A 26336-nucleotide genomic window follows, 5' to 3' on the forward strand; every position below is an offset into this window, starting at 1 on the left:
TCATCCTGTGACTATAAAGCCTGGCCCAGAATCGAGAGGAGAGGTGCATACCAAACTCATCAGGAAATTTTCCTTCTCCGAGTTGACTTGGGGAATGTGTGTGTGTGTGTACACACATGTATGTGCATGTATTTCACTGGTTGGTTGTAGTGCTAGATAATGTTCCATTTTGTCATGTCATGAACATTTTTTTCACATGAATATTTTTATGGTAGAGATTCTGACAGGGCTAGGTGGGAGATAAAGTAAAAGTAAAGAAGTGGCCTACAAATACTTTCAGCATAAAATAAAACTTCCAGATTTGTGCTGGAGTTACAAAACTATTTAAAAAGAAAAAAAGTTAATGTTTTTCTCAGATTATAAAAAAGCAGCTCGGTGTGGTGGCTCAAGTGATTTAGGAGGTAGAGATCAGGATGATCTAAGTTGACTTGAAAGGCAGAGATCAGGTTGATTTAAGTTGAAGGCCAGCTTGGACAAAAAGTTTGAAAGATCCCATCTCAATTAGTAAAAGTTGAGTGTGTTAGCATGTGTCTGCTATCCTAGCTACTCAGGGTACACAGGAGGACTGTGGACTAATCTGGTTTGGGTATAAAAGATGATTCAAAAAATAATTAAAGCAAAAAGGGCTGATGACATAGCTTGAGTGGAAGAGTGACCTCTTAACAAGGATAAGGTCTTGATTTCAAACACTAGTACTCCTTCCTGCCCCCTAAAAGTTATATTCACTATAAAAATTTGGGGAAAAAAATGAAAAATAAAAGAAAGCAGTCATAATCCTTTAATTCAGAGATGACATTTTCATACATTTCTTTTAAATTTCTTTCTAGTTTGGTTGCCTAGTTACTATCTTTATGTGCTATAATTTCTCTACAATTGAGATAAGTTTTATATGAGATTGAACACATAAGCTATGCAGGAGCTTTAAGTAATTTTTCTAGTTTCTTCAGAATTAGTATCTTAATTTTGATAGGACTCAGAGAATCTAAAAAAGACTAACTTCAAAAGGGCGAAAGAGCCAACCACCAGTGACTTACACCTGTTATCACAGTTACTAAGGGGGCTGAGATCCGGAGGACTACAGTTCAAAGCTAGTCTGTGCAGAAAAGTTTGGGATACTCCATTTCTAAAATAGCCAACAGAACACCAGGCAGGAGGTGTGGCTAAGGCGGAAGAATGTCAGCCAAGCATTCGAACTGAGCAAGCAGGAGGCCATAAGTTCAAGCCCCGGTTAAAAAGAAAAAAAAAATGTTAGGAAGTCAGCAGAATGCACTGAGGTGGCTGTGGGCCTGGAGCTCTGCTTGTTAGTAGCAGCTGAATCAGAGTTAACTTGAAAGGAAGTCCCATCAATTACCTACAAAGAAAGTATAAGATACATACAGAAGGAAAGAACTACTTGTCAAATAGAAAAATTTCAAAGGAATCTTTAACATTCTGCCTCCACAGATAACATTATTTTCTTGAACATTTTCTGAAATGCTTACTCAGAAAAAAAAAAGTTTATCATGAACAGATTACAATGGGATTTTGAAGTCAACACTTGTGTTTTTAGAATCAAGAAAGTTATGGTTTCTATGGTAATTACAGAAATACATTTTCTATGCTAACCAATGATCTTTTAAATAGGCAAAGACAGTGAAGTTTAATTCCATACCTTTTGCTTTGCGTTTTATTCTCTGTTCTCGCTCCCGAATTTCGTATTTGTCATCATAGAAATAGATGAACGGAGATGTTGGAAATGTCTGGTTAAACATCCTTCTTTCTGTACATTCCTACAAATTGCATTTGAAATTGCCAAGTCACAAAGGTGCACTGTTCAGCGTATCTTCCTGTAGGCTTTGTGGGCCATGTTAATTCTATAGAGACAAGCCCTACCTCACTGGTGCCTCAGACTGTGGCTGATGGAGTAGTCCTTAATTGCTGGGGCCACCCAGGCCAGCAGCCTTATTTTGCTTTTATGCTATCTGAGGCTCGTTTTGTTTCTCTTCCTTACCTATGAAACTCATCTTTTCTCAACCTTCCCTTGGTCTGAGTTAAGAGTGCTGAGGAGTGGAGCTGACTGCACTTAGAGGCTGTACCACAGCCAGCCTTGTGCTAATCATCTGTCCTTTCCCTGTCTCTTCCAAAAGCCTTCCATCAACTGCTTCTCCTGGTGCTCCTCCCATCCTCCAAATGTAGCTATACATTCTTATTAACCCTTTCTTCTTTCATCTAGACACAAGTGGTTTGCAAGCTTATATTAACTCAATATTCACTATTTACTTGACAATGATTCTGTAGTAAGGAGTGAGGTGGTAATGGGTTATGTCTTTCAAATTACTGAGGTAGTTGTGAGACACCTCATAGGAAGTTCCTCCTTGTCTTCCCTCTTCCTTCCTGTTAAGATCATTGCTTTTACTTGCAACTCCCCTATTTTCATGATTCTGGCCTTCCCATGCCCAACAGCTCCCAAATCCAAAGCATTTAGCAGAATTTATGAAACAATTTTTCTTTAAAAAAATTTCCCTTATGAACTCTGCTATTTTGTCTTCTTCCATCTTATCTAAAGTTATTTACAAATATTCAATATTTTTTGGCCAAATATTGAAGAAAAATACAGAACCTTTTATAAAGTATGGAAAATATGCACATAGACTTTAGCTGATTATTTCCTAACTTTGACCTTATATACTAGACTTGTATTTCTAAGATATCTGACCAGGCTGGTAGACATACATTTTTATATACTTTATTTGCAGAGTTAAGACAATCACGAATCAGGGCTGAGCGTGGTGGCGCACGCCTGAAATCCCAATTACTCAGGAAGTGGAGATAGGTAGATCACAGTTTGAGGCCTGCCCAGGCAAAGTTGACAAGACCCTATTCTCAAAAACAAGCCGAATATGCTGGCGCATGCCTGTGGTCCCAGCTACTCAGGAGGCGGAGGCAGGAGGATCGCGGTTGGAGGCCAGCCCAGGCAAAGTTAGCGTGATACTCTATCTGAAAAAAACAAACTAAAAGTAAAAGGACTGGGGGCATGGCTCAAGTGTTAGAGCACTTGCCTAGCAAGTTCAAGGCCTTGAGTTCAATCCCCAGTCCTGGAAACAAAAAACAAAAACAAAAAACAAAAACAAAAAACAAAAAGAAATAAAAAAGAAAATTATGAGTAATTCCAAATATATTCTTAAGAATAGAAAGTAATGAAAATCTTCATTTACCATTGATATTGTATTGTAACAGTTTACCTTAATTGACTTCTGTTTTTAGCCCCAAGACAAGAGTTTTCAAAGAACCAGTTTTGGTTTTCCGATGCTACTTAGTTTTTTATTTCCTATTTGGTCTTACACCTTTACTATTTCCTTCCTTCTGCCATTTTTTGATTTTGTGACTTCCTAAATCATTTTGGGCTATTTGGGATCTTGCAGGTTATAAAGCAAGCTTATAGGACAACATAAAGAAGTCTTTTTTTTGGATCAATCATGGGGCTTGAACTCAGGGCCTGGGCACTGTCTCCAAGCTTTTTTTGCTCAAACCCAGCATTCTATCACTCTACGCCACAGTGCCACTTCTGGTTTAATGGTGGTTAACTGGAGATAAGAGTCTCACGGACGTTTCTGCCCGAGCTGGCTTTGAACCGTGATCCTCAGATCTCAGCCTCCTGAGCAGCTAGGATTACAGGCGTGAGCCACCAGCGCCCGGCTAAGAAATCTTTTCATAACCATTATCTGTGGTGAAGTAAATTCCCATTTCTAGGAAAAAAAGATAACTATGAAAGAGTTGGGCCTAAGATTCTAACCCTAACACAAATGCAAGTATTAATAACAAAATACATGAAGGTACATAACTCATGACACAAGTAGTATAGGAGTAAAATTCATAGAACTCTTAATACTTTGGGGTACAAAGCAATTTTACCTTTAACAAGAATTCTAACCCTACAATAACAGCAGCAAATCATGACTATAAAAAAAGTACTAGAATCTTGGTATAGTCAGCCAATACCCACACCAGAAACCTTTTGCTACTCCCAGCTCCCCCTCTTTTCCTGAAGTAGTCTCTTGACATAGTGTTTCTCTAGCTAGAGAATGAGGAGAATTTGGGTAGGCAAAGTCCTATCTTTCACACGAAGAGTCAATAACATCTGCAGGGCTGAATTTCTAAACATGAAGGGAAGCGGTTCTCAGATGTATTTAACAATCGGCATAGTCTTATTTGGATCCTGTACGGCTGAGACTATATAGTAACTAAAATGTTTCCAAAGCTACATGTAAATTGTATTTTGATTATCCACATTGTTGGTCCTCTCCATTAACACAGACAATTGATAGTTGGTGATATAATTTACTTACTATTCTGCAATGGCCACGCCACTCATCTTCTTAGTGTTGGCTAATCTAGAACACTTTGTCTATACTTTAATGTAACTAAGAACTTACCTAAATCTAGATTTCAATATAAATTCCAAATGCTTTAAACACATTCCTATATTAGCAGCAAGCATCCTACTCTAATTGTTTTTCTTTAATTGAGCAAACACAAATACTAAAATCATATCCTTTTGCTGTGAAGGGGCAAGCAAGCATAAATTGTACCATCTCTGATTTGTGTGGCAGTGGATTAATTATGTGAGTATATGAGTATGTCCTGTAAAAAGTCTTGACAACATCTGAATGTTGGTAACCAGGATGAATGCACAGAGTAATTAAATCTAGAGATTATAATTCTATAAAAGAAATCTCTAGTTAAGCTGTCAATGTGAGTTCTACAGAAGCGAAGTGGAATATTCTGTAGGATCGCTCCATCTCTATCACCATACGATGGGGTCTGATCACATTTTGAGACAGCATCCAAATCTCAGTGCTATACAACTTCTTTGTTTTGGAGATAAAGACTGAGGACCAAAGAAAAAAAGTGAGTAGTTCAAATCACCTGGTTAAGTCAGTAGCGAAGCAAAAATTAGAACTGAGAGCTGGGCGTGGTAGTACACCCCTGTAATCCCAGCACTTGGGAGGCTGAGGCAGGAGGATCTCGAGTTCCAGGACAGCCTGGGCTACATAGCGAGACTCTGTCTTAAAAAAACAGAACAACAACAAAAAAATTAGAACTGAGGATCAGAGCCTCATTCTGGCTATCAAATCCTACCCTTTACCCAACAGTTCTTGCTGCCCGAAAATGGAGGAGAAACCTGATGGGCTCTTTGTAGCATTTTTTCTTCTTCCAGCCTTTTGTCTCTCCCTACATCTGTAGGACTCCCAAGGTCTGTATTGGTAAAATGTTAGAAGCTCAAAAGGTGACTGCAATACTCCCTCTCCCACTCTACCTATTCTATTGCTCATCCCTCTATCCACTTTGAGGACTCTAGAGCCTCTGTGCAATCTGTATCCTGTCACTGAATCTGATTTGATACTAGTTTATTGTGGTTTCTAGGCAATAATATGAAATGCCTGCATGGAGAATGGGAATACACTTTTCCATAATGATTTTCTAATCCCTAATTCTAATGCCACTGCTTTCCTCCTCTGCATCAAGGTTCCCACAATCTGTGGGTTCTGAGATTATTTTTTATTGTATCTTGTCTCTGCATGAGTTACTCCTGCTTACACTTACTCCTGCTTACACTTAATGTGGCAACTGTCTAGGGGACTCATGCCCATCTCATAGCCAACAGTTTCTTCTGCTCTGATACCTCAACATCTAGAATATAGTTTAGTCCTTTCGGTTGGGCCTGGGGAATATGTTGGTTGTAAATCTGGGCACTTGTAGGTGGGTGAGTCAGTGATATGCCACCTGTCTTTCTACTATTGAAGATCAGGGATTGAATGTGAATGATGAAGGCTTAACTGAGTATGAATATGGTACCATGGGAAACTGGAGAACTAATAGAAAATATAAAACAAAGTATCTGTGTCCAAGTAATGATAAGATCTCATGAGAACTGTACTATGTTCTTGATGATGACAATTATTTGTCTCAGCTTCTACTTTTTCATGTACATTTAAAACAATTAGTGTTTACTGCTCTGAAAGTTACTCTGCAAAGACAGAAGAATTAGTTAAAAATACATTAAATCTTGCCTCTGAATATTAATGTGTAAACAAGTAAACATTCAGGAGTTACATTAATTCTGAGCTCCTCTTTCATAACTCTTTATGCTCAAATGTCACTCAAACTTACGTGTCCATAGTGGCCTTTTTGTGCACAGTTGTAGCAATACACTAAGGCTGATTGTCCAGAAGGGGTCTTTGGCTTTTTTGGTGGTCCAGGTTTGGTCTGAAACATAAATATTTGTGTGGCTTTCAAATTTTAGCATAAAGTTAAAACCTTGTGCTTTCCAAAACAGTTCTTTTTAGGTATGAAATTCCTTAGTGTTCCTTAAAGTTAGTGTGGAGTTATAGTAGGTTGAGGATGTAGCCAGCAACGTTTAAGGAACAAGCAAAGGAGTTCATAAAAGGGACAGAGAAGGGAGGGCTCAATGAGCATGTGGATACACAGGAGGACACAGACTTAGTCCTTAACAGAGTATTTCCAAGCAGGATAAACTAATCTATAATGCCATATATGGCAGAACGGCCTGAAGATATCAAGACTGAGAAATAATCTATCACAAGAGTAATAAGTAGGGGCTGGGAAGGTGGCTCAATGGTAGAGCGCTTGCCTTGCATGCCTGAGGCCCTGGGTTCGATTCCTCAGCACCACATAAGCAAAAAGAAAAAAAAAGCCGGAAGTGGCGCCGTGGCTCAAGTGGTAGAGCTCTAGCCTTGAGCTGAAGAGCTGAGGGACAGTGTCCAGGCCCAGAGTACAGGCCCCACGACCGGACCCCCCCCCCCCAAAAAAGAGTAATAAGTATATACTGGTAACTATATTTTGAGAATTTGGAACTAGTTAGTGGGGTACCAAGAATTTTATAGAAGGCAGCAGGGTGAAGACTAAAGGGTATACACAAATCTAAAGAGAAGAACAAAGAACCTGGCACCTGTGGCTCATGCCTGTAATCCTAGTTAGGATTTAAAGCCAGCCCGGGCAGGAAAGTCCGTGAGACTCTTATTGCCAATAAAAACCACTAGAAAACTGGACGTGGCACTGTGGCTCAAGCAGTAGAGCGCTTGCCTTGAGCTGAAGAGCTGAGGGACAGTACCCAAGCCCAGAGTTCAAGCCCCACAACCGACCAAAAAAAAAAAAAAAAAAAAAAAAAAAAAAAAAAAAAAAAGAGAAGAACAAAGAAAGGAATAATTACCCACAGAAGCTAGGGTGTTAGTTGCAGTGGGGAAAAAACAGCATACAATGGGTTTCAGAGTAGCTCCAATTTCCTGTATCTTACACATGGAAGTGTTTACTTGGATGTATGTTACATAAATAATTTATTAGCTTATACAAGCACCTTATGTATTTTTCAGTATATATATATGACATTTTATGAGAAATGTTAAAAAAACTGAATACCTATTAAGAAAGGGGGAGAATAGCTATTTTATTTGAGAAGTGTGAATAAGATGGTGCAGTATCTAGGAGAATTTGATGGTTTGTTTTTCAAATGAGAGGGACCTGAGCATGCGAGAAAGTAGAGATGACAGAGCAAGACCTGCAGAGGATAGTGGCTTTAACCAGGAGGACAAAAATCGAATCCTTGTTTCTTCCCTTTTTAGGAGACTGGAAGATAAGAGGTAAGGATGTATGGCAAGGGTATGGATGTGAGTAAATTTATTTCACATGTTCATTACTGTGATCATAAAACAATGAGTGCTAGTCTGCCAACAAACTTTTAAAATTAATTTTTCAAACAGGTGGTTTGTGGAGGGTTTCTTTTCTTGACATAGGAAAATAATGAATAGGCAACAAAAGTCTTCACACAACTTACTTGTACCTCTTACTTCCTAAAAAGGAAAACTGGATGTTATTTTTCTTTTCACTGTAAACAAATACCTGATAGAAAGTATTTAAAGCAGAAAAGGTTTATTTTGAAGAAGGAAAACTGGATATTATTTTTCTTTTCGCTGTAATCCAAATACCTGATACAAAGTATTTAAAGCAGAAAAGGTTGCTTATAATTTCAGAGGTTTCAGTCCATCTTGGTGGCAAAGACATGGTGCAGTAGCTTATATCATGAGCAGGAAGCAGAACAACAGTCACAAGAAGGGGTAAAGAGCAAGATACAGCCAAAGACATGCTGACAGCAACCTACTTCCTCCAAACAGGCCCCTACCTTCCACAGTTCTCCTTCCTCTTGATAGTTTATTCAGTCTGGATCCATCAATATATTAAATCATTGATTTGGTCAGAGCCCTCAGAATGTAATCTCTGAATCATCCTCACAGACAAGCCTGAAAGTGTGCTTTACTTTCACATAGGCATTTCTCATATCCAGCCCATCAGCAAACCTTCTAGCTCTCTAAGACACATCTATTTCCTTTCACCCCACTACTACTCCATGGAGTATTTACCTCTCATTTGGATGACTATAAGAACCTCATTATGGGCTGGGAATGTGGCTCAGTGGTAGAGTGCTTGCCTTGCATGCATGAGGCCCTGGGTTTGATTCCGCAGCACCACATAAACAGAAAAAAGGTGGAAGTGATGCTGTGACTCAAGTGGTAGAGTACTAGCCTTAAGCTGAAGAGCTCAGGGACAGTGCCTAATCCCAGAGTTCAAACCCCATGACTGACAAGAAAAGCAACCCCTCTCCCCCACAAATGAAACTCATTACTGGTGTTTCTATTATTTTCAATACAAAGCAATCTTGCAGGTATATGAGGACATCTCTCTCCTCTAATAGCTTCACATAATCAGAAAAAACCAAGCCCTTACAATGGCTTACCATCTTTCTCTTCCATCTGTCTGACCTTGCCACATGCTTTGGAGCATGTGCCAACATGTCACTAACATTTTTGTTGCTCTCTGAGCAGTCAAAATAAACTTTTAATACACTTTGGCATCAGCAGTTCCATCTGCCTGGATCACTCTTCTCCCAAATACAACATGGGATACTCAATTCCTTCAAGTTTTGGCTCAGTGACCATCTTAGTGAGACCTTTTTGACTAACTACTAGCTCCTTCCATGTGATATTGTAGGGTATGTCCCTTCCTTTTGAGCCTCTCCAACCAACAAATCCCTTAACAAAAAACAAAAGCCAGAAAAAAATTAAAAAAACCTCCATGGCTCTTTTCATATCTGACACATTAAATATTTTACTTGTTTTAGTTATCCACTCCACTTCCCACCAGGCAAGGAGAAAGTATATTCTGTGAAGTCAAGGATCTGTTTGCTTTTGTGTTCTTGGAACACAACTAAGCATAAGTACAAGTTCAGTAAGTATACTAAATAATAAGGGATGCATATTAATGCATATGTAAACATATGCCCACCATAAACATATGCCCACCGTAAACATCTGATAAATTTTAGCTACAGTTAATAACAATTAGGTGCCTCAAGAAACTATTTATGTCCTTAAGGGACATAAATACATATTAAAAAGCTTGAATAAATTACTACCAGCTTCCTTAGTGTCTCTTCAGCTTCACATTGAGAGTGTGGAACCTATCAGGAAGGAATTAGTAAAGCCAAGAGTGACAGGGATGGAGAGATCCTTCTTAATCAATCCTGAAAGCATGTTTCACATTGACACGTAATTTTATTTTGAAAGTAATCTTAAATATAGCCCTTCTGTTCAGTTATACCTCTTTCTGAAGTGCAAACATTTGATGCTTATTCATCTGAATAATGTCACTATTTAAAAACTTCCATTATAACTAATAAAAATAGCATCAGTATTTATATTGTGCTATGAAATTCTAAACTGTTTCACAATAATTAATTAGTAAATGACACGGCAAGCACTATCTACATGCTCTCATTTTAATAAACTATCATGTTCTAGGACTTAATAGGAATGAAATCAGCCTAGATCTTACCTAATTAGAGAACATTTCTGTATTAGAATACAGTACTGAAAATTCAATAATGATTTCCAGTGGACAAGTTTTTATACTATAATCTAACAAAAATCTTTAAGCTATTTAAAATATGAGAAATACAAATCTTGATTCAACACTTCTGCCTTGCAGTATGCCTTTAGTTTTAATTAACAGTAAAGATCCAATTTAAGGCAGAATGTGTCAACTGATTAACTCTGGGTTCAGGGTTCTGTCACATGCGCCTGTACTGCTGACAAAAAGTTAATAGCAAAGGAGTGAATATAGTTTTAGAACTTTTTTGAAGTCAAAATGTATCTAAAGTCTTTGACCCAATATATAGCAAGTGAACTATTTATGAAAGTTTTTTTTGTTTTTACAGACATTTAAATAATCTATATTTGTAGGGTGATATCTTGGAGATTACTTTACTATCAATATATAGAAGTAATAACCTGGTAGATAGCATTACCTATGAAAGGTCCATCCCATCTGCTATTCTTGCTGAAAGCTTTTCATGCACCAGTAAACTCAGTAAATATCAGAAGATAACGCATAAGCCTACCACGCCACGGATTTACTTCTAATGTCTCCTCAAAGTGCAGCCCAATGCAACGATTACAAATGATTTTCTTCTAATGTCATTTTACATAACCCTTTTTTCTGCATGAGTAGGTAGTGCCGAATGAATGAATGAATGCCATTAAAACAGTTAATCATTATCTGGGACACTGGCCTCACTCCCTTCACTACTAGGAATCTCCATGACAAAGGCCAAGAGATCAAAATGCTAGAGCTGCCTCAGTGTCCTATTTCTAACAGTAATTTTTTATGCAAATGAATCTGCTGGGCATCTCCCTCAGTGACCTTGAGCTGCCCTTATCTAAACTGACTTTGATCCAATGAGAGCTTGCATCTAATTGATGCTTATTACTATACAGGATGCAATTAATTTCACTAATTAAAGGGATTTTTCTACTTTTGTGAACACAAAATAGATTTTATTTATAATCACATATATAGACTATAGACTATATGTTTTAATTAACCCAGTTTTCATGTTAACATATATTAATAGGCATATTAAAAACAGCAAAAGTATTCACAACAAAGTACAGCACTGAGAAAGTAGTGATTACCTCTACCTCTGATCTTTCTGAACAAATGCATTTGCCCAATACATCTTAAATCAGTATGATCTTCATGCTTGAGAACAGTTCTTACTCTTCTAAGAAATTTCCAAATCAATATATCCTTTTAACAAACTAATGTAATTCTTTCCCCAATATTTATGTATTAAAAAGATTCAACCCAAGGAATCAAATAAGACTTCTAAAGAAAACGTTACTCTCTAAACTGAAAGCTTGCAAGGTCCCTTAGTTAAAGTGATCTATTCTGTTTGTATTGAGAAGGAAACAGTTTGAATTCAAACTATACATTCTTTTCCTATTTACTGGTGACCTTAAAAAGACCACAGACAGTTTTTAAGTACTTAGTATTATGAGGAGTAGGTAGGGAAAGAAGGTAGGGGGTGGGGGCTTCTCTCCTTTCTTTTGGTATACATAAATGTCAAAAGAAATGTACTCAGTAGACATTCATGGAAATTCAACACCATTATCATCTTAGTACAAAGGGAATAAAAGTGAGAAATTTAAGTTGGACAAAGAGATTTTCAGTAAAGGGAAATGAAGTTTAATGTATGAGCATGCAACAATGATGATCTGTATACTAGCAGTCATAGACTGATATTCTTCCCTTGAAGTTGGTTCTTTGAGCTGGGTCTTCATACCTGCAATCTGAAATGTAGGCCTCATTCCCCCATGGTTTTGGACAAAGCTTTCTATTTGCACACAGTTCTGGCAAATATTCCCTCACTTCCCTTATAAAATATTGGGAGAAATTTTCGTCCTGAGCTGAAGATTTGGTTTTATTGTAAAACAATGCTTCCTTAAAATTTTTAAGCTTTTAAAAAGTTTTTCTTTGTGAAAAGAGAATTTACTTGCATCCCAGTGGGTAATGTTGCCATTTCCTCCCACATCCTAAGAATTAAAAGTACTGTATATAATAATATACATATATTTTTATGCATTAAAAGTATGTGATATGTCCAACAGACTGCCAACCCAGTGGGTAATTCCTTAATTAGGCAGATTTTTGAAACATGTATTATGTACACAACAGACCGGAACGTCTCCTTTGGAGCATTTTCTAGTCTATCGGGTGATTACATCATTAAGCCACACATGCTACGTAGAAAAATCCTTATGAAAATTCATGAAAAAAATGTACAGCACATCATTAGCATGCAGCAGATATGTTTGCTTTTGATACTTTTGTTTCAAAAAAACTCCTCCAAACCCTATATGAAGTAATTATTCTAGGTCATGAAAACATGAGAAGAGTATCAGATGCTGGTGAAAATGAAAATTACAAAAAATTGCATTGCTCATGGTTTAGCTAAGTAATTTGCTTTATTGGAAAATGGACTCAAATAATGTTTTTGAACTGTAGTAGAAAAAAGGATGCTGCTTTATTGATTTGAATGTTCCAGATACAACTAACTTCTCCCCATACCTCTCTTTTAGATACATTGAAGTTTTACAAACCATGGATTTTAAGGGTTACAAATGACCAGTAAAGAAGCCATTGATTAGCCAAAGCCTTGTGCTATTATATGTTTGTGTACTTAAGTATTCATCTTACATAATTCAGTTTAATGGACTGCATGAGTGTATTTTTGTCAATAAGCTAAAACTATTTTAAAGTAATATAAACAAATGTGAACTGTTGGTATAAATCTAAATAGTGAAAAGATTACATATTTTTAACATTAAGTACTAGGTAAAACCTACAAGACAATATATTTGAAGACTAATAGAAAAGAATCATCAAGTTTTGTAAAAAGGAGCTTTTAAAGGAACTAAATTAGGATCATCCTTTTTGTAAATGAGACACCTGCCCCACTAAAAAACCCCCCACAACAAAAAGAATATTGTCAGTAAGCAGAGAACAATGAACATATGCAAGACAGTGAGGATCACTGTAATTCACTCCCTGAATGCTCCAAATCTTCTTGGCTTAAAAAGCATTCCAATTTTCTCTAAAGGTAGTGGCATTTATTCACTGGGCCATAGCTAATTTTACATGGAATGCAAAAATGTTAGTTTAAGTTTAATTTACCACCCTATTTAAATATTTCCAATGTAGCTCTCAAACTGCAGAGTTATCCCTCTGTCTATTTTAATTTTAAAGTAAGTTAGCAAAGGCTTCCTTCTTAATCCCCAGAGACTACCTACATAGTGACACAAACGCACAAATTTATGACAGCAACACAAATGCTCTTCTGAAGTAATGTGCAACATTAAGTGAAAATCGTTTCCTGGAAAGATATTATAGGTATCTATATTTTATTTGCCATCTTAAACATATCTGGGTCTTTATGGCCTTATTTTAAAAATGTATTTCCTTTTTATATTTCCTGGTGCAAATGGACTGCATAAATAAGCAATGTGCTATGAGGCTTCAGACCAGCCGATAAAACCTTTCAATTTTCATGCCAGCTTCTTCTTTTGTAATTCAAATCCGCCTGGAAACTGGCAGCTCTGAAAACTGAAACAAGCACTGCCACAAATACCTTGTAATGCTATCGACCTTGTCTGCCCATGCAGTGAGAAAGGGGGATGCGTATGTGTCTGCAGCCATCCAGATAACACAACTCATTTTTTTTAGGGGGGGGGGGGTAGGGTGGGGATAACAGAAGCTAGCCCCAGTCTGTGCACCAAACGCAGTCATTACCAGGCGAGCTGGAGAATAAGTCTCTTCAAAATACACAGTGCATTTAAAAACCATATATGAGGCTGAGCCACTGCTGTCATTACCAATTTTAATTTAGCTCCTTCAGTTTGCCAGCCAGATAAACTCTTTAGTGCTGTTTTTTAATCTATTTGCCACATTTTATGTTTAAGATTATAGTAATATGGACAGTAGAAGGAATCACTTTTAGAGGAAATAAAGAAATAGATCCGCTTATCGGCCTCCATCAGAAAGTTCATTAATCAGCCAGGCTTTGTGCCCTCTAAATTGAAAGGTTAAATAATCCTCTCAGGAATATTTCTCAGACCTTCCACCAATTGTCCGGAGAGAAGCTGCCATTCATAGCATGTGGGATCGGTGACAGGGTATCTTACCACTGTTTGGACCCCAAACAATGATGGACAAATGGCCTGGTTTACAAAGAAACCTTTTAGTACACAGATGGAAAAGGACCACAAGCTTTGATGCAGGGTAGAGGGATAAGGACAGTGTGAAGACAGGGTATAGGGAGAAGAGACACGGATATTTTATCTGCAGGTTTTCTGGGGTATACTATAAAGTATGGAAAACACATTTAATATACATCTTACAAATAATCTGAAATGTTTACCCTATTAAAATCGAATACATTTTACATGCAACTAACATAAACCTGCATTGAAAACTATAGAACCATAGCTGTATTATAATTATTAGTTAATTTACAGGGGATCTAAATAAACTGAGATTTTCATTTTTATCATAACTCATATGACACACTCATGCCCTCTCCCCTAACTTATTCTATTGAAATACTGTTAACAATTATTCACAAAGGCAGGGAATTCCATAGCTTCAAGGACCTGTTTCAAGGAAGGGGAAATAAATGCTTTTTTGCTTTTACAAACTGTCCCATATTGGCCCTTGCCTGTCTTAAAATAAGAAGCAAATGTAGGATAGGAATGTTCTTCAAAAGAATATATATCACATTCACTAAGAAAGCATGGAGTTTTTGTGTTGCCTTTTTTTTTGCTGGACAAACAAACAAATACAGCTGGAGTCTGAAGAACTGACTCATTACATTTTGCTATGAAATCTGGCTGTTTGGGGGCATCAGTCATGATATGGCAGAAAGTAGTTTTACCTAAAATACAAAATCCTAATATGTTATTTTGTTTCCTTTCTCATCTGATTAAAATGAGGAGAATGTATCAAGGCTGGTATGTACGAATAATTTAATATTATTCTCATTTATATAGGAAGTAAAAATTTATATGTTGTAACTGCTTTTGGAAACAATAGATGGCACTGAAGTTACTGGGCATTAAGTAGCTATACATATATAATACATACACCACATACACACCTATTTTGTGTGTGTGTGTGTGTGTGTGTGTATGTTTGTGCTTGAACTCAGAGCTTCGAGCTTGACTTTCTTGCCTCACAGCTGGAACCACTCATCGGAGCCACATATCCATCCAGTCTATTATTTTTGCTGGTTAGTTGGAAACAGTCTCTCAAGACTTTTCTGCCTTGGCCAACTGAATTTTGATAGTCCAGATTTCAACTTCCTGCGTATGTAGGATTAAAGGTATGAGCCACCAATGCTTGGATTTAATACATATTTTTAATTGTGATATTACTGTTTTTAGTTTTTTGGTGTTGGGTATTAACTAAGGCCTCTGGATGTTAAATATGTGTTGTATTATCATATTATGGTATATATTTCATATAATCATTTTTTATTAGGAAGGCAATAGGTTAAATATTTTTTGTGATCTAATTATAAGTGTAAGTGTGTGTGTGTGTGTGTGTGTGTGTGTGTGTGTGTGTGTGTGTGTGTGTGTGTGTGTGTGTGTGTGTGTGTGTGTGTGTGTGTGTGTGTGTGTGTGTGTGTGTGTGTGTGTGTGTGTGTGTGTGTGTGTGTGTGTGTGTGTGTGTGTGTGTGTGTGTGTGTGTGTGTGTGTGTGTGTTGGGGCTTGGACTCAGGGCCTGGATACTGTCCCTGAGCTCTTTTTGCTCAAGGCTAGCACTCTACTTTGAGCCACCGTTCCACTTTCAGTTTTCTGGTGGTGAATTGGAGATAAATGTCTCACATACTTTCCTGTCCTGGCTGGCTTTGAATCATGACTTCTGAGTAGACAGGATTACAGGTTTGGGCCACCAGTATCTGGCTCTAATCATGAATGTTTTCAATAATAATTTCTAGGAAAATTAAATATTTAATTAAATGTTTGCTTTGCTTAAAAATAAAAGTTATACCCCTATAAACTGAATTTGGTGGCCCATTCCTGTTATCCCAACACTCAGGAGGATGATGTAGGAGGATTATAAATTCCAGGCCAGCCTAGGCTACAAAATGAAATCTTGTCTCTAAAACAAATAAAAACAAGTTACTCATCTACATTGTATGGAAAGGAATAAGACAAATATAAATAATTAGAAAATAAAAATGGATGTAATTATATATGTGTGTATGTACATATGCCCAAGAACTTGGTATCTGATGCTTTCACTGATAACAACCTGAACCATGCCTCCTACCCCTTAAGTAAATAATTTTGTAAGTATTCTAACTTCAGTAATTATAAGAAGGAAACATTGTAGCTGGGAGTCCTGGCTCCTACCTGTAATCTTAGCTACTCAGGAGGCTGAGATCTGAGGATCAAGGTTCAGAGCAAGCCTAGACAGAAAAGTCCATGAGACTCTTATATACAATTAACCACCAAAAAGCTGTGGTTCAAGTGGTAAAGTGCTAGCCTTGAGCACAAAAGCTCAGGGACAGTGGCCAGGCACTGAGTCCAAGCTCTAGGACTGGCAAAAAGAAAAGGAAAAAAGGAAACATTTTTAGGAGGCTGGGGTAAGAGTTCATTATGGGTCTATTTGTCATTGGCAAAGACATTATGATGATTTGTACTTGGAATATCAGTCCAGAGTTCACCTCTGTAGGTGCTGAAGGTTCCATGGGCTTGAAATAGAAGTTTAAATGGTGGTAAACATGTTCTATGTGGCAGATACTGTGTGAAATGCTTTATAATTTCTTTATACACATATAAAAATCTACTAGGTGTTACCCCCATGTCAAATGAAGGTATAGATTCTTACAAGTTAAATACACTTGCACATGTAACACATGAAGGAACTTGGCACTGAACCAAAGTACATTTTCAAAGATGACATTCTTTTTGCTTGATATACTGTATTTGTTAGTAATTCAGAAATATTCCTTCCAGCTTCTAGGCAAATTTCATAGCACATTTTTCTAAAGACTTCAATAAAATAAGGAGGAAATGCAGACAATTATAAATAAAGGAAAGGTCAAAGATGCAAGAAAGATAAAACTGAGATGTTTTGTTTTTATTGGCTGAGGCAATTAAACTTAGGTCCTGATGCTGTCCCTGAGCTTTTCTGCTCAAGGTTAGTACTCTAACACTTTGCTTTTGCTTTTTTGTTGTTGGTCATGGGGCCTGAACTCTGGGCCTGGGTGCTGTCCCTCAGTTCTTTAGCTCAAGGCTAGCATTCTATCACTTGAGCCACAGAACCACTTCCAGCTTTTTCTGCTTATGTGGTGCTGAGGAATCGAACCCAGGGCCTTATGCAAGGCAAACACTCTACCACTGAGCCAACTTCCTAGCCCCTCTATCACTTTGAACCACAGCTCCACTTCCAGTTTTCTAGTGGCTACTTAGAGATAAAGTATCTCATGTCTTTCCCGCACAGATTGTCTTTTCACTGCAATCCTCAGATCTCAGCCTCCTTAGTAGCTATGATTACAGGTGTGAGCCACCAGTGCCTGGCTAAAATTGAGATTTTTATTAAACATTAAGACACAATCCAAAATTTTGTTTTTCTACTGCAAAGAAATGTAGAACAGTCCATGAGTATCTATAAAGGGGCATATTTATATAAAGTAGGTACTCACAAGCATGGATATTACATAATGTATCCAGTAAATCCTTTTTTGACTTTTTTACAAAAAGAGGGGCTGGGAATGTGGCTTAGTGGTAAAGTGTTTGCCTAGCATGAATGAAGTCCTGGGTTTGATTCCTCAGTGCCACATAAATAGAAAAAGCCAGAACTGGTGCTGTGGCTCAAGTGGGAGTTCAAGCCCAGGACTGGGGGAAATAAAAAAAGAAAAAAAGAATGAAAACAATCTGCTAGCTTAACTGCTAATTGATAAATACAAACTACTTTCATTTACTTCATGTAACATTTTGATGGTTTTTTTTTTGGTCGGTCGTGGGACTTAAACTCTGGGTCTGGGTGCTGTCCCTCAGCACTTCAGCTCAAGGCTAGCACTCTACCACTTGAGTCAAAGCACCACTTCTGGTTTTCTGGTGGTTTACTGGAGATAAGAGTCTCACGGACTTTCCTGCCTGGGCTGGCTTTGAACCGCAATCCTCAGATCTCAGCCTCCTGAGTAGCTAGGATTACAGGCATGAGCCACCAGCGCCCGTCAATTAATATTTTGATAGTTTTTTTAAAAGCCAGACTTATTGGTCTGAGGTTTAATGCTCTAAGCTCAAAACAGCTGGAAAAAGTATCTATAAAAGCACAGATCTACACATAACTACCATGAATTTCTGATATATGGAGATTAAATGACCAGTTTTCAGTTTGAACAATAATTCATTATCTTTTAATTACTGAATAGACAGTGCTTCCAAAATCTTAAACTTAATTTAACTGAAATCTATTAGTGAAGTCTACAGCATAACAGAAAATACAACACCAGGTTCAGAGACATTGTTCTGAATGTTGTACTTCTTGGCAAGAAGCCAAGGGGTCCTTTTTAGGAGTTTTTATCTTATATATTATTCAAATGACTGACCTATACCCTTCCCTTAAAGGGTATAGTTTATCATAATCAATTGATTGTTTAACACAAATGGCATTGGTCTACTATCTTATATATATTTACTGCTTCAATGAAATGTCTAGAAGAATATAACAAAATCAATCACCTACAGTATACTTAAGGAATGACATGCCTCACTCATTTCAGGAACATATGAAAAATAATCACTCAAATGTAAGTTTTTCTACATTATACTTGTCTGTTCATTATGCATATGTTCATTATGACCAAATATGCATTACACATTTCAGGTTTTAAGATTACAATTGATCATATATTCAGATATTATACACTGATAAACTACATGAATTTTGAAAAATTTAAGATATTTATATTTATATTCACTTTTGTTGTAATAGTGGTACTCTTTCAAAATACTGAGTTGTGAGTAGAAAAATGCGTTTTTACTTTGGCCCGGTCCTGGTGCTCATGTGTCTGCAATCTTAGGATTGTGTGATCTGAGGATTGCCACTCAAAACCATAACAAGTAGGAAAGTCCGTGAGACTCTCACCTTCAATTATCACCAAAAAAGCTGAAAGTGTAGCTGTGGCTCCAGAACCGATGCTCATGTGCATATGTGTATGTGTGTGCACATGTGCACGCACATACACATTCTGTTTATTTTCAGATTGTATGAATGATGTATTCTTGAAAGAGATGAAAGAAAAAAAATTAAAGGATGCCATATATCTTGAAACTATAAACACTTAGAAACAGAATATAATTACCATGTCATTTAATCATAAAGAGCAAATTGCCCCATAAGGACTTAAATAATTCCTTTTTAAGTGAAAGTAAATATATATAAAGAAGAGAAATGACTACTAAAAATGAATAATTCCCCATCTTTCTGTCAAGCCCAGTAAGAAATGAGTAGCCACAAGAACTTCTTTAAAATTCTAAAAGAGAAGTAAAAGTTGAAGATCATCTGGTTAATAGGTCAAGTCCTAAATGTACAGGTCTTTTCCCAGCCACTACGGGGCAGACAAAAAGCGCAGGGATTTTTTTTTCTGTCAAATAAGGAAAGGCTGTTATTATGTTTGTTACAGAGCAACATGTACTACCTAAAAAATAAGCTAAAGCATTATGATTGATGATTAAATCATGAATGATATATAGTGTGACAAAAGCACAGATGAGTCTAGGCCAAAACATTTATATTAAGTTTTTCCTAAGTTGTTTAAGTATTAAATACTTTTTTACCACTTCATTATTTGAACCACATAATTCTAAATTAGGATTATTGTGATAAAGTATTTGATATTATTTAACTACACTAATGCAAGAAAAAAATTTACTGAAAACATGCCATATTGATTTCCTATTTAAACTAACTTAATTTTTGTACTGAAATACTGAAAATCAAGTAAGTTGCAAATTCCCTCTAAGGAAATGAATACCTTAATATTCCTTTCAAAAGAAATACTAATATTCTACCATGTGTTTCACTAAATTTAAAGAAATTATATCCAAATCTAAGTTTGACCTGCATTCAAAAACATAAGCCTGTATTTATGACTTTTTAATGTCTTAGGAAACATGAGAGGAAAAACAGCATGCATTTATAATACACAGCATTTACTTTTTCTATTTTCCTTTACAGGAGAAGCTTTAGAAAATTGCCTTTTGATGATTTGGCAAATTGTATTTATTTTAAAATGAATCTCATTTATTGAGATTGATAATTCCAAGTTTCATTTGCTTTGAAATTACATTTTCCAAATGCTTCCAATGATATGTTCAGGCAAAATCTGGTCCAAGATGCCAGTGAAATAAAGGAAAAAAATGAGTTCACTTACTCTGTAAAGTAACTGTCTTTTATACTAAATTCAAAACATGGCCAAGACATTAAATTCCTAAAGAAAAGTATAAACATTTAAAATTTTTTAAATTTAATTTTTTATTATTATCTTTAAGTAGTTGTACAAAGAAGTTCCCATTCTACAAAACAGTATATGAGTATATGAGTATAAGGTGTCTGACAACATTGTCACCCATCGCTCCTAATAAACATTTAAAATTAATATAAAACTATGTAAATTTTCCATCTGATAAAAATTTAAATATTTTTGGTCACTGTCCAAATTCATTTCTTATGCTAGTCATCAGGAATATTTAGAAGTAAGTAATCAAAGGTTATTAAAAAAAATTCTAGTTGCAGCTGGAGGTGCAGCCCAGTGGCAAAGTACATGCTTAGTATGAGGAAGGTTTTGGGTTCAGTCCCCAGCAATGCAGAAAAGAAAACAAATGAAACCAAAAAAAAAAACAAAAAAACAACAAAAAAAAAAAACCCCTCTCTCATCATTCAAATACCAAGTAAATTGAAAACTAGAGCAATCTAGTTTATAGTACTGTAAGAAAAAGATGGTCCTCAGTATAGCAGACATAACTTCTGAATGATCAGATCATAATCACATTAACTTTAGTAGTGTTTTGGTATAAAAGTCATTTTTAACAAAAATTAAACGTGAAATCTTGGTAGATATTTTAATAGCAACACTTACACTTGGATAACTAAAACATGAAACAATACTAGGTATGTATAGGAAAACTCCCTATTATTTATACAAGAGCATTCTTGGTTTAAGTTAGCAAAGTAAATTGAACTACCAAAATAGGAGCTTCTAAAATGAGCTTCCACTGTGTTAGCTTGTGATAATCTGTATTCCAGACCCTCCACAAAAAAATGTACCTAGAGTATTTGTTGTGAAAAACTTCAAAATACAGTGAGAATTAGGCTTCACTTTTCTGGAGTTACTATTCTAAAAAGCAGTATGTTACTAGTTTTATTGTGGTGCACGAATGTGTGTGTGCGCATACACATGCACATGTGTGTACATGCTCTGGTAATCAAACCTAGGGACTTGTGTATGGAGTGTATGCAAGTGCTCTATACCATTGAGCTGTATCTCCAACCCTTCTAATTCCATTTTCTTAAACATATTCACACATGCACTCACAAACATGCCCCTTCTCCAGATATATACTGGGGGTGTGGGCATGGTCTCTGTGGCCTTTGCAGCCTGCTTTTATAGCCAAGGAGCACTCAGATATTTAAGATTCCTAACACATAACCAATTAAGAGAGAGCATCCCCCCACCATGGGAAGAAAAAGATCATGGTGAGGTTGGCTTTTTCAAAGTCTTTACTTCTCATTTTAATTTATTTTTTTTAAAGAAAAACATCCCATTTGAGTCTTAGAAAATTAGCAGTTAAAAATTTAGCAGTTAGAAAACTGCTATCTACTGTATTTTATATTACAATCCCAGGATAAAGGTTTTCTTATTCCTTCTTCTGAACTGTAAAACATAGTTCTTAAGTTAAATTCCCATGGACATTTAGGGTGCACACTCTGTGGCATGACACAGAATTCTTTAGAGGATAAAATTCTCATTTAGTGCAGAACTCATACTGTGAAAACATTCTCATACTGTGAAACCAAGAAAATACATTTCTAGATTGATATTTCCAGGTAGGCAGAGAAAACAAAGTGGTAAAATGAAATGGAATATTGTTAACTATGGTTCCATAACATACTCAGCCATTTAAATGGTCCAGATAAGGCTACTATTGATTACTACTAAACTCTGGCCATAGCCCTTTCTGGGCCAGACAGCCACGCAAGGGAACTCATTTCTCTACTATTCCCACTTTCCAGACAGTAAGTATTTTAATTTTCTAAGTGTGATTTCTAAGTAATCCAAGCATTATGTAAAACATTATAAAGTTAAAAATGTAATTATTATAAGAAAGTTATATTTGCCTCCTTATCTTTATATCTGTAGCTAAAATAAATGGTAGCAGAGCTGTCTGGATACACAAAGGCCAAAATAAACATAAACAATCCATTATCCCTTTTGGTTCTCATTATATACAGCTACCATACAGCAAACTCGTTACTTTTTAAAACAAGTAGATTAAAACATTAACAAAATGTCCAATGCATAACACTCATGGCCTCTACTAGCTACAAACTTCGTTAGTTGCAAAACTACTGGTGGCCATAACAGCTTAGATTTAAAAATAAATATATATAAATGGGAAATGACAGGGGTTTGGGAAGGGGCTTTCCTCCTTGAATGGCTAATTTATTTATAAGAGAAAAAAGAATATTCAAGATAGGCTTCACTAAAAATCTGAAAATTAAGCAGAAAATGGACAATTAAAATTCAAAAATAGAACTACACTTTAAAAAATTTAAAACTTTTCAGACATTTTTGGAGGAGGTAAATATATGAACTATTGGAGGATATTAAGTAATCGCAAAATAAAAATATTTTTCCCCATTTAGGTCTCCAAACCAACAATTTGCAGGTATTAAATTTATGATTTTTATAGCCATTAAAATTTAATAAAGAAAAACAGCATAGCTAAATGGTTATTAGCATGTATGCACATGTACGTGTGTGTATTTTAGTTTTTTTTTTTTAAAGCACAAAACCTTCTGAATGATGATTTTAGTTTGTACTAATTCAATGAAATCAAGTTTGGTTAGAGAGCTGTTCTAGTCAGATTCAAGATGTCAAAAGAAACTCCATTTTATGTCTTATGAGATTGCTGAAAATAGTGAACACTTCTATAACCCTCTTACTTCAAAATGTTTTAAGGAATTTTAATTTGGACCACTTTACAATTCCATTTATGTTAATCAACCACCATTTTATGTATCTGGAAACCAATCTTCTGTCTAAACTACAGGTTTTTTGTTTTTTTGAGAAAGTGATTCCTTATATTGAAGTTGTGTAAATGACCTTTTAGTCCTATTAGTTGGAAGGCAGATAAAAGTAGTTGAGAAAATGTAAACATTTCCAATCCCTAACCTCAAATAAAACTGTCTTCTGTGGGTAAACAACAGATAATTTTTGGTTTTAAGAACAAATGAACTCATGATTAAGTGTTGAAAGTTCCAGAGTTTTAAGCAGATTGGCTTAAATGAATTTAGCAATTCCAATCTAGTTACTTAGTCTTTGCTTTGATTGATGCCATATTCACATGTGAAGGCTACTGTGAGTCAATAGATGGCAGTCCATCGCTTAGTAAAAGAACTGAAGCTGACTAAAATCAGCATGCATCTTTGCTTTTACTCAACATTGAAAATTGCTTAATTGCATACATTTAGGCATTGCCCAAATACTGATAGTAATTTAAATAGTTAATATTAGTAACACATCTATAAACATGCTAGTGTTACATTTATACTTACCCAGTATATTCATTACCCATTGGAACTTGATCATTATAAACTGTGATGGCAACTTCAACAATAGTTTGAAAAACTATCTAGACTGGAACTTTGATTCAGTTTATTTTGCCTACAAATAGAATGTATACATATTCTACCCAAGGCAAACTCATTTTGTTATTTGTTTTGTCCCAACTATTCTTTTTACAATTTATGTTTCTGAGAAACTAAGATTCCAAACAAACTGTCAAATATTTGTTATACCTGAAATCAATGTTTACTCTTCAAAAACAGTTACATGAAAGAACAAAGTGCAAAGAATGAAAAATAGTAGTTATAGCATAGTACTTCCCATACTTTTGGTTTTCAAAATTGGAATTATTGAATTAGAGAAAAAATATTAAAAGAAACAGATCTATTAGGGTGTTGTTTAATAAAGATAACAAAAAATACTGAGAATAGAAATACTGACAATGAGCATTAAGTATGATTTGGTCAAGTTTAGGCTATAATGAGGTCATTAGGCTATAAAAACTTATTACATAAACATACTGTGCTCATATATACTACATATATCACAAGAATGTGTAATACATATGGGTATAAACATATCTTTTGGTATAATACGGAAGCTTTTAACCCTTATTTAGGATCTCAGGGATAGCTGAGGAATTATATAACTTTCTACTGAAAAGCTTTAAATAAGCAACAATAACAAAATATGAAAACACCTGATACTATGCCTGCCTTTGGCCCTCTGACAGAATGGGAAATGGGTATACTTCTTGGTTGACTTTATATTTGTTAGAGGAAAGCAGAAGACTTGTTTTACAAAAAATTTGTCCTTTCTCTTTTTTTACCTTTTTAAAATCAATTTTTTTTAACAATTATCATGTATATAGACAATTTACATGGTCTATGGCACAATTTATTTAATTAAAAATGACATTAATAATGACTAGTAGGGCTGTAGTGAATTTCTGAAATTAAGCTGAGTAAGAGTAAACTGACAATGATATTGAGTATTAGCTAACTGAATACTATAGCAATTATGTTTCTGCTTCTAGTTAGACAAAAATCATAATAAAAACAAATTACAGAAGTGAATAATTTGAATACTAAGTAGATATTTACATAAGTCAAGGATAAATTAATTGTGCTATAATAGGAAGGATATATTAAGCCTTTTCTAGCTCCATTTAAAATGTATAAATGATTCAGTAAAGGTATAAAAAGGACAATGGAAGATACTGTGGATTATATTCTTATAGAGTGTTACAATACAGTATTTTAAAGATACTTCATTATTGCTATTTCTTCTTGTGTCTAACATATTTTTCCTCTTCAAGTTAATGAATATAGTCTAGGAAGACTGAGAGATACCATGATGCATTATTAAATGACGTGATAAAAACAATCAAAATCTTTCAGGAAGAGAAAGATAAAGGATAGGTTAGTGGGCAGGGCAGAAGAGAAAAAGTATATTATTACTGTTTCAGTACAAAAACTCTCCAGATGTTTATTATCTTCCAGCAGAAGATGCTTGTCTATATTTTATGGTCAGCAGTTCAGAGAAGGGTAAATAGGCTGGATCTTGGGGAAAATAAAAAAGGTGCTTCTACTCACCGTTAGGTGATACTGCCTCCAGATTTCTGGGCAAGCCTGGAAAATAAAAATATTGATCATCTGGGAGCATGAAACAAGGTACTTTACAGACTGTTGGTTTTGGCATAACCCAGCATCCACCGGTGTCGGTCACAGGAAAATAAGAAGCTTAACAGAAAGGGTCTGCATTTCAGCTTCAAAAACCTGGCTAGACAGTTTAATTGAATTTTACACTGGTTTAACACACTCCCTGCCATTGTCAGAAAGCCAGTAACAAAGTTTTCTCTCTCTTTTTTTTATTCTCAGGTTAGAAGTTTGGGGCACTAAGATGTGATAAAGAAACGTAACTCAGTTAAACTGGCAAATGAACAGCAATGGCCAAAATCAATAAGACTCACCAAGTATATCTTTTAAAAGAACATTTTGAACTTTGGAGTATGATAGAAAGCAATTTAACATCAACTGCTTTAAAAAAGATTTCACTGCAGTTATATATTTGTGATCTGTTGCTATCTACCATCTAATCACTTGGTGCTAACTTTTAGTATTCTGTGAAAAATGAGTATCAAAAGATGAAAAACAAAAAACAAGCTGAACATCCATGCCTTTCCTCTTAAACATTAAATCTCTGCAAACCTATATTTGTAGAAAAATAACTTTAAACACTCAATAAAACCTCAATCATTTTGTAAAAGATAGGATGAAATCAGAATAGGTAGCAACAAAACAAACATACACTCAATAGCAGCAACAGCAAAAACCAGTGATTAGGAGACATTTTCTTATGAATATACATATAAATCTCCTTATACCCAAATTATGGTAAAGAGACTATTTCTAATCATGCGCTTTAGTTAATCAAGTTACCATCTTCTTAGAAAAAGAACTGTTGGTGGCAGAAAGCTTGCCTTTTTTGTAACTAAATCTATGATTTCAACACTATAGTAATTTCAATTTTTAAAGTCAATGTAAATTTATAGCTTTGCTTGAAAATTTCATTCGTTTTTTTAAGA

At 35.5% G+C, this 26336-nt stretch overlaps 1 protein-coding gene across 3 annotated transcripts in view; it reads right to left on the minus strand.

Moving 5' to 3' along the window:
• Positions 1 to 26336, minus strand: part of LOC138807552 (zinc finger CCHC domain-containing protein 7-like) — a 195429-nt gene that overhangs the window by 1146 nt on the left and 167947 nt on the right. For all 3 annotated transcript variants that reach the window (XM_069993316.1, XM_069993318.1, XM_069993317.1), the window contains 3 exons: positions 25345 to 25380; positions 6151 to 6246; positions 1652 to 1769 (listed from right to left, as the gene is read on the minus strand). In XM_069993316.1, the coding sequence (XP_069849417.1) occupies positions 1652 to 1769; positions 6151 to 6246; positions 25345 to 25380 (250 nt within the window). The remainder of the gene's footprint in view (positions 1 to 1651; positions 1770 to 6150; positions 6247 to 25344; positions 25381 to 26336) is intronic.

Source organism: Dipodomys merriami, unplaced genomic scaffold (assembly GCF_024711535.1).
Source record: "Dipodomys merriami isolate MVZ:Mamm:240054 unplaced genomic scaffold, mDipMer1.0.p SCAF_420, whole genome shotgun sequence".
Lineage (NCBI taxonomy): Eukaryota > Metazoa > Chordata > Mammalia > Rodentia > Heteromyidae > Dipodomys > Dipodomys merriami.